The sequence below is a fragment of the Schistosoma haematobium genome, chromosome 2, assembly GCF_000699445.3.
Source record: "Schistosoma haematobium chromosome 2, whole genome shotgun sequence".
Classification (NCBI taxonomy): domain Eukaryota; kingdom Metazoa; phylum Platyhelminthes; class Trematoda; order Strigeidida; family Schistosomatidae; genus Schistosoma; species Schistosoma haematobium.
The window spans coordinates 10980081-10996760 of record NC_067197.1 but is presented as its reverse complement, the minus strand read 5'-3'; the positions used below and the strand labels follow the sequence as shown (position 1 = coordinate 10996760).

General features: G+C 33.5%; 1 protein-coding gene across 1 annotated transcript in view; it reads right to left on the bottom strand.

Moving 5' to 3' along the window:
• The window catches only part of MS3_00010745 (uncharacterized protein), a gene marked incomplete at both ends in the record, with an annotated part of 34703 nt that overhangs the window by 15576 nt on the left and 2447 nt on the right, over positions 1–16680 (bottom strand). Inside the window, 7 exons of the mRNA XM_051219141.1 lie at positions 2834–2925; positions 5757–5885; positions 6205–6265; positions 7137–7282; positions 7327–7428; positions 12121–12253; positions 12835–13158. Of these exons, the coding sequence (XP_051067466.1) occupies positions 2834–2925; positions 5757–5885; positions 6205–6265; positions 7137–7282; positions 7327–7428; positions 12121–12253; positions 12835–13158 (987 nt within the window). The remainder of the gene's footprint in view (positions 1–2833; positions 2926–5756; positions 5886–6204; positions 6266–7136; positions 7283–7326; positions 7429–12120; positions 12254–12834; positions 13159–16680) is intronic.

The following is a 16680-nucleotide window of genomic DNA, read 5'->3' as shown; positions in this document are numbered from 1 at the left end:
ATATTGTTTTACTTCAAAAATGTTGGTCATAATATGCTAGCAAAATGAAAAAAGTATGTGATCCAACTTGGTCTTAGTAGCACTTCATCATCCTCCCTAGCTGTAGCCATAGAGAATACTAGTTACGATATTAGAAACAGTTCATTTTTCCGAGAGAAAAATGTTAACAATTCATGGATTTTCCATGTCAAGTAATAAAACATAGAACATAAACAATAATTAAGCTATCCTATCTATCAAAACAAGAAATATGGAGAGAAAAATTATCCGCAACAACTGTAAAAATACTGGTGTTCCCTACAGTGTTTTATAAAATATCATCTAATATTATAAACAACTTATTGATCTCTAGCATAACTTACTTAAATACCAACATTTTATCCTTAAAATGCGAAGCATCTAAATAACAAAATTTACATAGTGCTGAAGTCGACCTATCTTCATGTAGTAATAAACTTGATCAAATACAAACTATTCTCTGCAAAATCAAGACCTTTTCTGTTGAAATTGGAAACGGGATTTGTTTGGCTTTATTAAACGATTACCATACACTCTGAATAAAGAAGAGATCGTTTAACAGTGAGTCTGACTTTTCTGCACCCAGTAATTCTATGCTATTATAATCCTATTCATAAATTCCGATGAAAGAACTGTGCTTTATGTCAACTTATTGTAAAGTAATGTAAGTATAGTTGTTGCTTAAAAAGATGTTCTCTCTATTAAATTTTATTTAAGTGTTCATAAATTTCACAACTGATTTTTATTACATAGGGACGTTAATGAATAGATCGATTGTTTCCTAAATGATTAAACGAAAATTCTACAAATTTCTTGATTTTTCTCCTGTTACTGAGAGATCACTTGAAGTAGTCATTCATTCCAATGTTTTCCCTAAGATACAAATGACTCATTATAATTCACAAGGATCGATTTCTTCCTCAGCCTATTCATTTTCTTTAAACAAGTTCTCATATTCCTGTCATTAAATACTTGACTTTAATACCACAGGTGAATTACGCTTAAAAACATCCATGACAATATCCTCAAACCTGTCATGTTACCGAAATCTGACAGTTACATTACATGAAAAGGCTACAAATACCTAAACTCAATGCACAGAAACGAATAACCATGAAAAGCTTCAGTTACAAAATAGTAGGCTTGTTCTTTTTATTTGTGCTGAAATCTAATAAGCCGTCATCCATTAGTGATCAGTGAGTTTACTAGTAAGGCAGATATTGTAATATTCCTGATCTGCTTAACTTCATCTTGTCGAAATAACTGTTGGATTAGGTACTTAACAGGATAGAAGTTGAGTGCTTGAAATACATCAACCATGAGGCTAATGTAACAGTTAAGAATATGCGGAAGATGACAGCAACCTTACTGTTAGCAAATACAAATTACGACCATATCTTAAAGTGTTGGAACTTTTTCAGAAAGCTCGAGGAAGCCTCTAGTGGTTCTAAAAGAGCTGAAGAAATCCCATCCAACCAGAAGCTGTTAGAGCCCTCTGGAATGTCAACGTGGCATGCTACGATTGGAAGATAGCACAACTTACCTCCTTGAGGATTCGCTGAATTATAATCGTGTTATAGTTAATTCTCATAACTAGAGATACCTATATTTTTCCGTACATTTTAGGTTTTTACCTGACAATCACTTCACCTTCTTCTTCCGTCTTCTGATTTGTGACTGTGGGTTTCTACACATTTGAGTACCGTTAGTTCTATAACGTATTCTGCCTTGATCAAATAGAGGACGTAACCTAAACTAGTGACTTTGAGTTTGAAAAACTCTCTATACCAAGATTTTGTCTTAACGAATTAACACCATCTCCTTTAAACTCGTTTACAAATTTTTAGTAAGTCAAAAAAATCTTGCTATAGCTAAAGTGTTTATGAAGAACCTGAATAACAGATTCTGAGTGATCTCATTCCTTTTAGTTAATCCAGACAAATATTTATCGTGGAATTCAAATTTTTAACGACAATTTACTGTTAGTTACAATTTTAATGATAAATCTGGCATGGTATTTTTCCTTCACTAAAGTTAAATACTAGTTTAAGTTTTGAAGAATATGGTTAACTTATTGTCAGATGAGTCTCGTAAATTGTTTAGTGGGAACAAATCAATAAAGTCTTGGGAAGAGTTAACTTAGTTCTTAAAATATAACATAATAAAACATTGCAATCCAAGAATTTATTCTATTAGAACCGAATCCAGTATCAATAGCATAACAGACTACCATTTTTTTTGCTCGATTTCGATAATGTGACATCCATACAAAATGAAAATGCTGTAGAATATCCTAACAATTAAAATAAAATTATCAAGAGTATGAGGACTTTACTATTTTTTTTTTCAAATTTATGATATCCCTTAAGATAGATTATAAATATTCATTAATTATTGTTTCAAGACCATTTCAACCGTTTTCAGGAAAAGTTCGATCTTGTGGAACGGAGTGACCATGTTATCGATGGGTTGTTTGGTTAGCGATAGTTTGAATAGGAGTCTGCTTTTGTGAAATAAATAAATCTTCAGTATTAAGTTATTTTGTTCATAAGTATATTAGTAATTGTTGGTATTTTGTACTTGTCATATGAACAGGTTTACAAGATGTAATGGTTATACTATGACATTTACATCTGAATTTCTTAAGAAAGTAGAACAGACAGAATCAATAAAGCTTCAATGTATATATATCATAGACCTTCAGACTATATTTATTTTAATAGTAAATAGATGAATATTTTATTTAGATGTTAACAATATAATAACTTGAAACAATAACAAGCTGACATGATATAGAAAACAAAGATAAATTTACCAGATCTTCAACGGATTCTTCACCAGATAACTGAAACATTTTCAAAAATGTATCTAATTGCAGATTATTTTTAAAAATTATTTCACTTAAATCTAAATTTATATTATAAATTATTAAAATGAAAATATTACCAGTGGGATTAATTTGATTATTTTCTGAATTATAGTTTATTAATTTTAAGTTTTGTAAATGTTCAATTTCTTTAATACAAAGATCTAATAGAAACAATTAAATAAAATGAAATCTTTAATATTACCCTGAACAAATTGATCAATATATATATTGTCACAGTTTTCTGGTAAGCCTAAAATATAAGAGATAACAAGTGTGATATGGTAAATTTATTATTCGGTTGAAAACGGTTGAAAATGAAATTCCTCAATCATGTTTATCAAGTGCTTAGAACCATTGTACATTGATAAGTATTTCATTGTTACTTATTACATCATACAATGATTTGTTGGTGACATGTTTTATTAGTTCATAAAATTCAAGAATGAATACCCCAGAAATTATTTTCAAAAAGTCCCAAAAAATCTTAAATCAAATACATTATGAATGTAAATTTTTTACATGTCGTGCGTTATAAACCACTAGAATTCTTTGCTGTGGCACATAATAGCACAATCTTTTAATGATGGTTTTAGGGAGAAAGAGGATAACTTTGGAATTGTTAATCATAGGAAACAATATTTATCATTCAACTTTGTCATTTTTATTTATAAAAAGTATTTTCCAGATGCTAGAATTCGCTTTTTTGAGAATCTAGATAGTATAATTTATAATCTTCATTATAGGTTGTTTTTAACATTCATTAACTTCTCATCATTTTATCTTTCTACTTTAACGTTGATCTTTCATTTACATCTAAGTTATTCTCTGAGTTATTTTCTGTATTGATCTTATCATTACTTTTTAAATCGAAATTCATATTAAGATTCATCGTACAGGAAAAGCCAATACAGAATAAGTGTAATATAATTAAAGCTTATATGATTTTGTAAAATGATTATCCATATTAACTAAGGAGAGCTATGAGAGTATAAAACCAATATGATCATTAACTTACATATAAATTAGCTTCAAAGTACATTAAAACTGAGCAGTAGTATTTTACATTTTACTGCAGTTTCGTATTAGTCTGTATTTATGCTTCTAATTTTTTGATGTTCAGTTTAACGTCACCCCATTTATTTTGATCTACATATTTAGGACGTTACCGATAACGGACACATGTTCATGGATTTGTAGCACATCCGCTTCGCAGTTTTCAACCTGTATACAGTATCAAACATTTCCATCATTTTCCCTTTGGCTTAGTGGTGAATGTCGAAAGCAGGAGAACAGTTTTCACTGACGAATTTACTTTGAGCTCTAGCTTTCACTTTATTTACTTTGTCAACTGGCAAGTTGAGATGTCTTACAGTAGTGTACTAATGGAAGACATATGTAAATGGCTTTAGATGACTGAAACGTAATTCTAAGTGAAAATCATGTTCTTATGTATATTACTCACTAAACAAATGAACAGAGAAATGCTTAAAAATCCTAGATGTTGCACTTTTATCGAACATTGAAAAGGGATAGTTAAGCTCACATGTGTTAATAAATGAAGGAACTTGAACAAAAACAGCATTTTAAAGAAATGCAAATAATTCATTTTTTCTGCATTTGTAATATATCGGTCCGTACTGGTGAAAAATCATGCGTTTTCTTCGTGTTGTCGATTCAGATTTTCAGCAAATAGCATCAAGCATTTTATTTAATTAGTATGAGGGTTTTATAGAGATTGTAATACCTTCGAAGTTCAAAACACGAGTCAAACTAAGCTGTATCGCCAACAACAACCTGGAAGTACTGAGCGGCCGTTTCGTCCTAGTATAGGATCCTATAGTAGTGCACATCTACTTTCTCGCACACAGGAATCGAACCCAGGACCTTCGATTTCGTGAGCGAACGCCTAATCTCTAGAACTCTGAGGTGGCAACAAATGGTGTTTATGTATAACATCGATCAAACATATTATCTCGCCCAACCCTTTATCCATTGCCTACAGTGGATAACTGTCTCATACCCTACACGGATTGGACTCCAGTGATCGCGGCTTATCACTAGGACTCCAGGAGTTACATCTTGAAGCTAGTCACTAGCGAGAACATGATTGTTATAAGTAATAGGGACCCCATAATAGGATGAAATGGCCGTTCAGCCCTTCCAAATTTTCACTGGTGGTCTAGCTTAGATCGACTCAGGAGTTCAACTATGAAAATGCTAGAATCTCCATAGACCCCCATACTGATAATAATGATGTTCTCGCTAGTGACTAGCTTCAAGATGTAACTCCTGGAGTCCTAGTGATAAGCCGCGATCACTGGAGTCCAATCCGTGTAGGGTATGAGACAGTTATCCACTGTAGGCAATGGATAAAGGGTTGGGCGAGATAATATGTTTGATCGATGTTATACATAAACACCATTTGTTGCCACCTCAGAGTTCTAGAGATTAGGCGTTCGCTCACGAAATCGAAGGTCCTGGGTTCGATTCCTGTGTGCGAGAACGTAGATGTGAACTATTATGGAGTTTTACACCAGGACGAAACGGCAGTCTATTTTACTTAAGTTTAAATCTTTTATGGAAAATGAGTGGCATTCAATAAATTGAATGATTTAACTATTAACGTTTTATTTTCATATGAGTTTGCGTTAACGGCTAATGCTTCAAAGGAAAGCATAACACTTTTCATATTCATTTCCTTAACCTTAAATCTTCTACGTCGCCTCACTATATCTTGAAGCATTATTCTTACTGATTCAAAAATGCAAACTGGTGCATTCAGAGTTTTGGTGTAGTAATATTGATGATTACGACTGAGAAATATAACATTTATTTGCATTATATATTACATACTCACAGATTAACATACCATAGAACTGAGGACATCTGGTTATTCGGACGTACAAAAACGTGTTTTTAATCCAGTTCAAAGTGCTGTCAAAGTCATATACCGTCCTCAAAATAATTTCACACAGTAAATGTTCTGTTAAATGTGATTCTAAACTGTAAAGGAAAATAAAAGTACGTTTCATAGTGTTATAAAGAAAGCTGGTTCGTTTCAAATTACTATATTAATAGTGATCAATTACTCAAAAGATATTGACTGACTAATAGTTCAATGCTCTCTAAAGTCTCCTTTCAAGATTAAATTTATGTAGTTTTAATGCCATTCTGAATCCAATGATTATGAATTATAAGAAACAAGTTTATTAAGAAAAGAGGTAATCGAATAAATCATACTTACCAACTGTTAATTACATCACATTCATTTAGCAGCTTTGTATAATGGGCCTAAAAACGCGGTTATTTAGACTGACTAACAACACAAACTTTGAGATTAGCTGTAGTCATAATAACTGCAACTCCTTCATTGTCAAACTGCAATGAGAAAAAATCAAATGAAACTGTTGTTTATGTCAACGAACGTCATAAACTAGTTACATAGAAGTCTAACTTTGTACAGTAGTTTCATGATATACAAAGAAGTATCTCAGTATTCAGGAAATTTGTAATCGAATTTTAGGAAATTTTTCATCGGTGTGAGTACGTCTTTTGTGATATTTGCGGATGGTTACCAGTGGGGTTTGCAAAACTCACTTTGTTCTGTTAATGACTCGTTGCTTGAATAAACCTTTATTTCGCTAATAATGTCCCCAAACAACTATATTTATTCTGAATTATCATGGCGCTAATTGCTAGATAGTCCAGCAATAGTAAACAAGAATTGTACGAATAGTGATTTCTAAGTTTAGTTGACTTATTAAATGGAGCAAGATATATTGGCCTTAAAGTTATCTTGTTTTTTGAGTAGGAAATTTTAAAGTATAAATAGAAAGCCTTACATGACAGTAAACTTTATAAGTTACCGACACAATAAAATGCTAAAAGCCAACCACTATGTGAGACTATAATTCCATGTTAGTTTAGTTAGTTGATACAGCACACTGTAATGCAGCAATATTCATTTGATGATTTCTTTGATGTTTATCATTACTTCATTATGTTGAGGAGGTTTGTCACCAGGTAACGTCTGTCAGTGTAAATGTCAAATGAAATTTACGAACCTCCCACCTAGGTCTTCCTTTAAGGAAGTATTCTTTCCTGAATAAATCAAAGAAGATGTATACATTTTAGGGGAATTATTTATTATATCTATAAGCACTTTAGTGTATAGTCTTCTTTGTCTATTAAAAACCTAAGAAATGAAAAATTTACAAACAAATATACTAAATACAATTTATTTTCTTACCTGTGGACGTCCTGCTCTTCCAACCATCTGTGATAACTGTGTTGAACTATAGCCGATCATTTCACCGTCAATCACCTGTTCTGTGTTCTTTACAATAACCAAGTGAGCTGGTAAATTAACTCCCATTGCCAAAGTAGAAGTACAGGCTTTTTGAAAGATAAAAACTTAAGCGAAATCATGAAAACATTACCCAAGACCGAGATGCAGCCTGACCTAAAGGCATCTTCAACAAGTCTTCGGTCTTCAACATCCATTCCAGCATGATGATATGCGACACCATTTGATAGAAAATCTGAATATAATGCCATAGAATGTTAAACAGAAAACAAAGTAGAAGATATTAGTTACTTCCAAAATCGGTTAGTTGATAGAAATCTTTATCATACAGTTGAATCTTTAAAGTTTAGCATAAATTTAACCAGTAGACATCAACACCAAAGGACATTTGTTATGAGTTTAAACTTCATTAAATATTGTCAACTCTATTAATTATTGTTGCCATTGCTAGAAATTTCAGTTATAATCAGTAACATATTTCTTTTAATATGAAACAATAAGACATCAAAGTAGTTGATAAATAATTCATTTACTCTAGTGTGCAATAATACTAACAAAAATAAATAACAATTTTGAACATTTTTGCTAGATTTACCTGTAAAACTACTAAAAGAAAAAGTGAATACTTCCCTAATAAAGTAATTTTTCTACAAAAAACAGATTTAATCTGAACAAAACGATGTAACGTAATTCTCAAAATTTGAAAGAAAAGCAGTAATTTTTATCTATGCATCCTAGAACTTATTTTTTAAAAACCTGTGAGTACAGACGATTTAGAACTGCCGTTATATATATATATATATATATATATATATATATATATTCTAAAGAATGTTATCCCACTTAAGTGTAAGTTAATCCGAATGTTAAAAGTGAAAGCTATGGGGTAAAAACAATCAAGCTGGAATCAATGATCACATGTAATGGTCTTTTCAATGCAAATGATATCGATATATTGGGGAAAATTAAACACTTGTCCATAAATCAATTAAATAGCAGGAACGTTAATGATTTGGCGGTGTGGCTCTTAAATGTTGTTGTCACGACATAGTTTCTGTCTACAAATCTTGCAAGTGAAGTAACGAATTGCACACATACTGTAGGACGGCGCAATACGTAAATCTGGAGATGTCTCTACTTTACTAGATTATTTCAAACTTTAAGAAATATCAGAAGACTAACGCTAGTAAATTAATGCAAAATTAGCCAACTGTAAGATAGTAACTGTGAATCAGCGAGTGAAAAATCAAGCTATAAGTTACTATTCATCTGGTCAGGTCATCACATCTGTTTGTTCAAGTTGTTAACTATGGTGATAGAGTTCTGCATATAGAAAACCTATATGGAATAGTTAAAATATGAATTTCCATAGCTGAGTCTCATTGAGCGGAAAAAGAAACTTAACTCGCTTTTCATTCTCAAGGATTAGGTAAATGTGTTCCAATGACACAAAAGATAATGAGCGATTTCAAATATGACAGATACTCATCAGAAATGTTTATCCGTCTAAATTCGTCGATAGAAACTTAACACCTGCACAGCATCCTGAAAAAGCACCAACAGTTTAAAGGAAAACTTTTTATGAGTATTGAATTTAAAGGAGATACGGCTGTATTTCAGCATCCCTAAATAAAATAATTTACACAGCTAGGCTCCTCATCGTCTTCCGAAGCCGGCTTACGATTCACAAACGTGTTGAGGATAAACTTCTACTTTGGGCCACATTGATTTGCATTGGCCGTACAAATGGATCATTTTCTAAACTTAACTCAGGACATTATTTGGGGGAGGGGGCCTTTAAAGGAAACGTGCAAAACGATTATCAGTTCAATATAGGAGCATCTAATCAACTCTGAACATGTCACTCCGGACTTTTCTTTGAAAGTAATCTACATAATCAAAGGAACTGGATCAAAGTGAGGTCGAATCAACAACTTTTGCACCGCTGAGGTGTTGGCAATCCACCATTTCAAGCCCAAACTTTGCGTTCAGAAACTATATATCTATCCCTTTATCCTACGTTGGCTCTAATTCCCTCTTGTAGTACGTTTCGACTTTTTGGGTCAGTATTTTGTAATTTTAAACCGTGATCGGTTATTATTATCTATTAACAATCTTTCATAATTATTATTCATTTATTACGTTTTTTGTTTTTCTTTATATCTGTCAGATGGACAATTATCTTTCATAATTTCCACCCGTAGATTATTTTCATCCTTCTGTTCTTCCCTAACCCTCCAATTAGTACTTAATCTCATTTGATAAGTGGAGTCTCAAATCACTTTGTGATGCAATCTTTTCTATCCTTTTATAGACATATAGTTACCATACAACCATAAATACGAATGCAAAGCTTAAGTAAATGATTTCTTCGAAAAGAAACTTTTTTGCTGAATTCTCTTTAATTTTACTCAGTTACATATTGGGTTATTTTAATTACCATTGTATGGTGAATATAACATCCTGAACTACAGTGTAATTCAATAAAGTGTTGCATGAGCTCTCCGAAAACTTGACATTTGCAGCATTGATATTGTTCCATAAATAACTCTGGGATGAAGTATCTTGCAGATTCCCTAACATACTAGTTCACTCTCTATGACAAATAAAATATACAACAAAACGTGAAGAGTTGTCTAGTGAAAATCTTTCCCAGTATGCTAACTAAAACTAAAAGTACTACACATTTTGTCGCGCGCATTTGCATGTAAGGTATTCGATAACCGCCGAATCACTTCATTTAGCTTCTTTCGATCCCACATTCATCGCTATGCAGTCAAAGTAACAATCTTGTTCTTGCAAATTTTTCTAGCAGGTTTTGAGGGATGCCTTTTGAATTTAATGGCCTTACTCACACAAATCTTTGAGGGACATAACTTTAGTTTCACCTCAAAAACTTTTTGTTTCAAAAAGTGTACTTTTTGAGATGAATATTTTACGGTAAATAGTACTATTGGAATTCAGTTTACTTGAGGTTACAGAAATACAACTCTTATTTCCTTATAACCAGGAAGATTAAACTAGATAATACTTGAGGCATCCATTTGAAAAAACATTTAAACTAGCTTAGAAAATCCCTTGTTGACTCGGACATATTCGATTTATCGAGCAAAACTATAAAATCTTTATTTAATAGAATATTTGGATTTGAAGATAAATTAACTCAGCTTTCCATCAGTAGTGGTCATTATCATCTATATATGCGATCTCAATGTTTATTTCTTATAAAATGTCTGACGTTAGCTCAAATTAGCACAAAAAGTATGCTTTTTATCTTAGTGTGCAATAAGAGGTTGTAATATCACGTTGGATTTGCTTATGTAAAATTTGGCCAAGCTCTTTGGTTCACAGTATAATTACAGGATAACTTAAGTTTGCCACATTTTAACTTCTCAGATTATAGGTGAAATAAAACTTTCTACCTCATCTGCAAACTGTATTCATGTACATTGTGATAGATAAATCACCTAGTTTCATGAGTAGGACCAAACGTCCAAATACTTAGCAATCTGTTTTCGTAAATTTTACTTTTGACCAAAATACAGTACTTGTTTAACACGTTCAGGGAGAGCCGTACAAAAACCCAAGCGTTATGTCCATTTCGTCGAATAAAAAAAACAATCAAAGCAAACATCTATCGATGTCCTACACTACTACTTTCACCAAAAATATTTTTTTCTTTTCACAGTGTACATAATCAATCACATTTTTTTCAAATTTTTTCGTTTTGTCACATTTTAAAAAAATTTATTACAATGATAAACAAGTAACCTCTATTTAATTGTTTATTCGTTGTACACAAAAATAAACAGTTCAATTTTTTGTGTGGGTTTACTAACAGTTTTGCACATTATTATCATTGTTAGCAAAACGGGACATTAAATGACAGTGTTTTGATTTTTTTGTGTTTGTTATGCTATGCTACATCACCGCTATTCTCACACAATAACACACGGTATATCTCACTAACGTACATATTATAAACATCTCCACATCTTTGTTGGTTATAACTGTAAACATTATTTTTGTATACATGTATATATCATATTCTTACAATTTTTTGTTATTATAAACAATGTTACCTCCGGACACTCTGGGGGGGGAGCTATGTGGACATATGACTGACAAGCTTATTTTGTAAAGGTTTTAATGTTATTTGTATTTATTTTGTCAATCTTTCACTGTATGTATAGTTATCATTAAATGACTGTATCTGTTGTTTTAGTGAATGACCTTGAACACACTTTCCGTTGTGTTATTGACATAGCGTGACATACTGTTGCTTGCTAACAAATACATTGTCAGACACACATACCTTGCTCTACCTCCACCTGTGATTGGGCTAACTGCATTCCAAATCAAACATTATCTGCATTTATAGACTGCGGGTTGGAATATATCATACCTAAAATTGCTCTACATTACTGGAGAGTCCAACAACCTGGGCGGAATTACCGAACATTTATAATTGTAGATTTTCAGTACCAGACCCAATCCGAATACGCATCAACTTGGTGAACTTAAGTAAAGTCTCAATTTTTCTGTTGTATTCGTAACAATTAACATTATTATATACTCTTAATAACTTGGTTAACATTTTTTCACGTTCATATTTGTCTGGTCTACCACAGTATAAATGCTTTATCTATGGTGTATTCACTGTGTTATGTACACGTTTATATATTGGTCTGTCGGTATCAATTCTATGATAATTTCATGAAACTTCATGACATTGTTGAATCGTAGTTCAGTGGTTATGAAACACAACGTTTAAGCACTATGCTACCGGTCCAAACACTATACTACTTACTTCTGTTTTGAAAATATTCAAAAAGTACTATTTAGCTCATGTGGGACGAGAATTCCGACTTAAAAAGCGAACGACTATTGTATTTTGATTCACAGAAATATGTCAAAACTTTCTAACCTTTTAAATGAACATTCCTTGTATGTTGAGAATAACATTTTCGGTTTCTGGCAGCCTCAGAGTTCACTGTAAGATGAATATGTCTCAAAATGTATGCCGCGGTTCTAACAGCACCACTTCTAGTTGTACAAAACTTATTATAGATTGCATAAAATTTAATGCTTACAATCAGCACTGGCTTGTTGCTAGAATATGTACTTATAAGATGAGGAAGTCTGTAGTTTAAATTTACTTCAAATTGATAAATAGACTGATTTTTCTGTCTTATATATCCATGTACCACTTTTCTGAGTGGTGACATTCTGAACTCTTCTCCGAATCTATAAATTATTAGCAATCCTTCAAACTCACGAAAAGAAAGAAACAGACCCTTCTGTCACTGATAACCATTGAGCAACCTGGAATGCAAATGACCATATTATGCAAAATACATCATACATCTTGCACATTTGATAAAGAAGCAGAAGCACATATAAATCGAGGTCTGGCTAACATTTTAGTTCTCGTAATAAGCACTTCCAGTATTGATCCCCTGTCATGTTCTCCGATTAAATGTACCTAAGAGGAAGTGTTGCGACACGAACTACTCACTTCGTCAATAAAACATAGCTTCAACTTGTTCCATATACTAGCTAAGTCTCTGAAAGTTTTAACTGTCGAATTTAGTTTTTCCTGAAATATGTATTTTGTGTCAAAAGCAGAATGAAGCACTACCGGTGTTGTTATGAGTAAAACCTGGCTACCAAGGTTCTGAATGTCCACAAACTCCGAATCTCCGGTTGACGTTAAACAGTTCAGGCAAAACCTGGAAAATTTTCTATTCCATTCACTGAAAGTTTGGGAACAAATAGCTTTAGTTGGAGCGACTAATGACAGTAGGTTGCAACTATTTGACCTACTGTAAATTATGATGAAAGGATCTTTTTGAGACGATGTTCCGTAATCATTCAACTGCTTGACAATCGCCAGCTCAAAAATTACAGTTTTTCCCGAACCAGTTGGGGCGGAAACAACCAGTGATTTATTAGTCGTAAAAATCTAAAGGGAAATAATGAAAGTTTCTAAACCTCCTGACAGACAAAATTCTGTATGCCATTTAAAGTAGTGAAGTCAAAAACACCCGTAAATTGCTCTGGAAAGGACGAATTCATTGTGTTTAAAGCCCTCCAACGTTTTCTGATAATCTGCAATCTGTACTAATGGACTTCAGACAAACAGGATAATACTAAAAAATGATGGATATCGACAGACTGCTGTATTAGAGTTAGTTATGAATAAAATTACTCAAGTTTTAAGTAAACTTAAATTCTATCGAATTGTAAATTGAAGTAATTATTGTTTGAGTGATAACTGATGTTGTTAATTGAGTTCGTATCTTGTGATTCTATCATCAATTTTCTACTTGTTACCCATGCTCAATATATTTGCAACAAGTTGGGGTGTGCCATATATTGTCTTTTATCTAGGTTCGTGTATTCTGTGTAGTTTGAGGTTTTCGGCTTAATTCAAGTATTCGCTTCGGTGGTACCTACACTAAACTCGGAACGATACAGAAAAGATTATTGGCTCCTGCGCAAGGATGACACGCAAAATCGTGGAGCGTTCCATGTTTTTGGAATATCCTAATGAGGTCTCTCAGGGTTCAGTACTAAGACCTGTTCTTTCCTTGATTTATATAAACGATCTTTAACAACAGGTATCGTCAGACTTATTACTTCTTGCATATCATGTGAAACTTTGGTGGGAGACGCGCAACCAAGAGAATAAACTGGGACTTCAGAAGGATCCGACTCGACTCCAAAGTTCTGCAGATGACAACGAACTTGTCTTTACCACTTTAAAGTGTAAACTAGTCTATCTGAGACATGTTGCAGACTACAGTTACAACTTAGACAACTCTCCTCTAGAAGTACCCTAAGTTGAAAAGGATTTAGGAGTGCTGGTGCCCTACAATCTGAAATCTCACGCCAACTGCGGCAAAAATGCTTTTCGAGCAAACCTTGGACTGGTAACACTGAAGCCTATTTTCGGCCAGTTTGATTGAAAAACTTTCCACACAATTTTCAACAGTTTTGTTCGTCCCCATCTAGAGTACGGAACCATAGTATATCCTCACTCACTCCAAAAGGATAAGGACACTCTGGAACGTGTTCAACTGCCAGCCACGAAATCAGTTCGGCGACTCAAACTCAAGCCTTATGAAGAATGCCTATAATTACTGAACGTTTTCCCTTTACCTTTAACATTACAGGCGTCTTGGAGGTACACTCTAATGACTTACAGAATCCCTATTACTTCTGAACATCCCCTTAAACACCAACTTAAGCTTAGTTTCAACACAAACCTAAGGGGTAACACCCAGAAACTGGAGACACAACTCAGCAGAACAGACTGTAGACATGACTTTTAGTCCTTAAGAGTAGTCAAATGCTGGAATTCGCTGCTAGTCCAAACGATTTCCCAGGCTTCTTTTAAAAAGAAACTTGACATATTCTTGAGGATTAAGGATAGTATCTTACTATAATTTACCAGCTTTTACCTTTTCCACTTTTGTCGATAATATACCTTGGTTCCTACCCGCAAGTATCAGTGATCCAATGCTACTATATATGGAAGCTCATTAAGTGAATGCCTCTTCTATTCCATCCAAGACCACTTGAACCATTTTGAATAAGTTAATAGAATTTATTCATCTTGTGAGTTCGGTAATCATTTATGGGTTTTTCTCTCTTATGAATTGAAAGTTTGTCTTCAGACACTAGGGCTTCTGGGACAAGAAGCTAACAGATAACTAGGGAAACAAAATTCTAAACGCCGAAGAGCGAATAGAAAACCGTGATCAGAGGAAGCGAAAAGAGAAAATTTATTAATAGTGCCAGTAATATGAGCAGACAGAAGTGTGCAAAAAACCGAAGAACATAGGTAAAGCGAAACAGAACGGATCAAAATAATTATGTTGTACACGATAACAAGAGTAATCATAATAATAATTCAGGAACTCAGGAATCGGAAGACCAATAAAACACAAATTGATGCAACAATAAAGGAAAATTTTAGAAAATTCAGAAACCAGAGCAGACAGTTTACAGATGTATCTGTGTTATTGCAAAACCTTTCGATCTATCTTCCGAAGCGGAACGTGATGATCGAGTCGTAAGTGGTCATCAAGCTCAGACGTAGAATCGTGCAATATGCCAACTCCCGAGTAACATGGGCTTAGGAATGCACATTCATGTTTAAACAACTTACTAATTACGTGATAAGATTGAACATCAACCAAATATTACGGTTTACCTGTTGATGTGATATTCATAGATTTCAATAAGGCATATGTAGGCGGCCTGTTTGAGCATCTGGGCTACCTGTTCCTGCCATCTAGATATTTCAGCAAGTTATCTACTTTTGTTTGTCTTAATACATCATTATGTCTATTAATCACATAACCTATCCTGGTGCATTTCTGAAAAGTGTACAACTTTTCGTTGTCAAAGTTACAAAAAGCCCAATAAGAGATAGTGTGGTCGCTGGCAATATGCAGAGAAAAGAATATGCATTATTCAGATGTTCATTTACTGGACTGCTAACATCTTACTGGCGATCACTCAATATTTATCGTCAGGATCGACCAAGAAGAAAGAAACGGAAATTTGTTGAAATACTTTGTGCTAAGAATTCAATATTGTACCAAAAATATAATATTGAATAAAGCTTATAATGATAACAATAATAAGCTGTTTAAATTAGGGCTTATTCAAAAACCTGTCAAACTCTGAAAAATCTGGCGTGATGCAAAAGTAGATGAGCAACCTACTTTGTGGCCGCAGACAGATGGCAACGGTAAGTGGGGTACCATCTCTGTATCGGATTAGGAACAATCCATCATTTTTCTTCAAAATAATATACGATCTCTCAATTCTAACATCCTGCCTAATTTTGACTTAATACTCTTCCAACAGACTCAGGAACAACACATCTACACTACTAACTGCGAAACTCCAGAAACCAATCCATTTTAAGTTTTTTACAGTGTGGTCTAATTCAATATAAAGCAGGCCGCCATTGACAATCCGTAACTGTGACACTGTCGTCAGGTTCTAGAGACAATTAACCTTGTTTTAGACACTAAGGAGCTTCATAAACTAATTCTAGAACTCCTACTAAAATCATGGGCACTTTTTATGGACTGCCTAATATCTAGACCGATCATGAATATATCCGACTTCCATTGTCAGCCATATATATAGCCAAATGATAGGACACATGACCCCAAAATACCGTGGTACGGCAGGGGGTGGTTTGGGTCAGCTCGGAGTGTTGGGCCCATGAGAAAACCACTTGCTTCGGTTTGGGCACCCGGACATTATTCCAGCCCTCACACAAATCAAATGATTTTTGTGGCGTATATGTATTTGGTGCCTCGTATCAATGTTTAGGTGTTTAAATAAATATGTCTCCTCCCCCCAGTTTTCATTACTAGTCATACTGTTATGCTCCTACCACTTACACTCAGATTGAGGTTTCCTTTAATAATTGTAGGTGCATCATTTTATCCACGAAGTT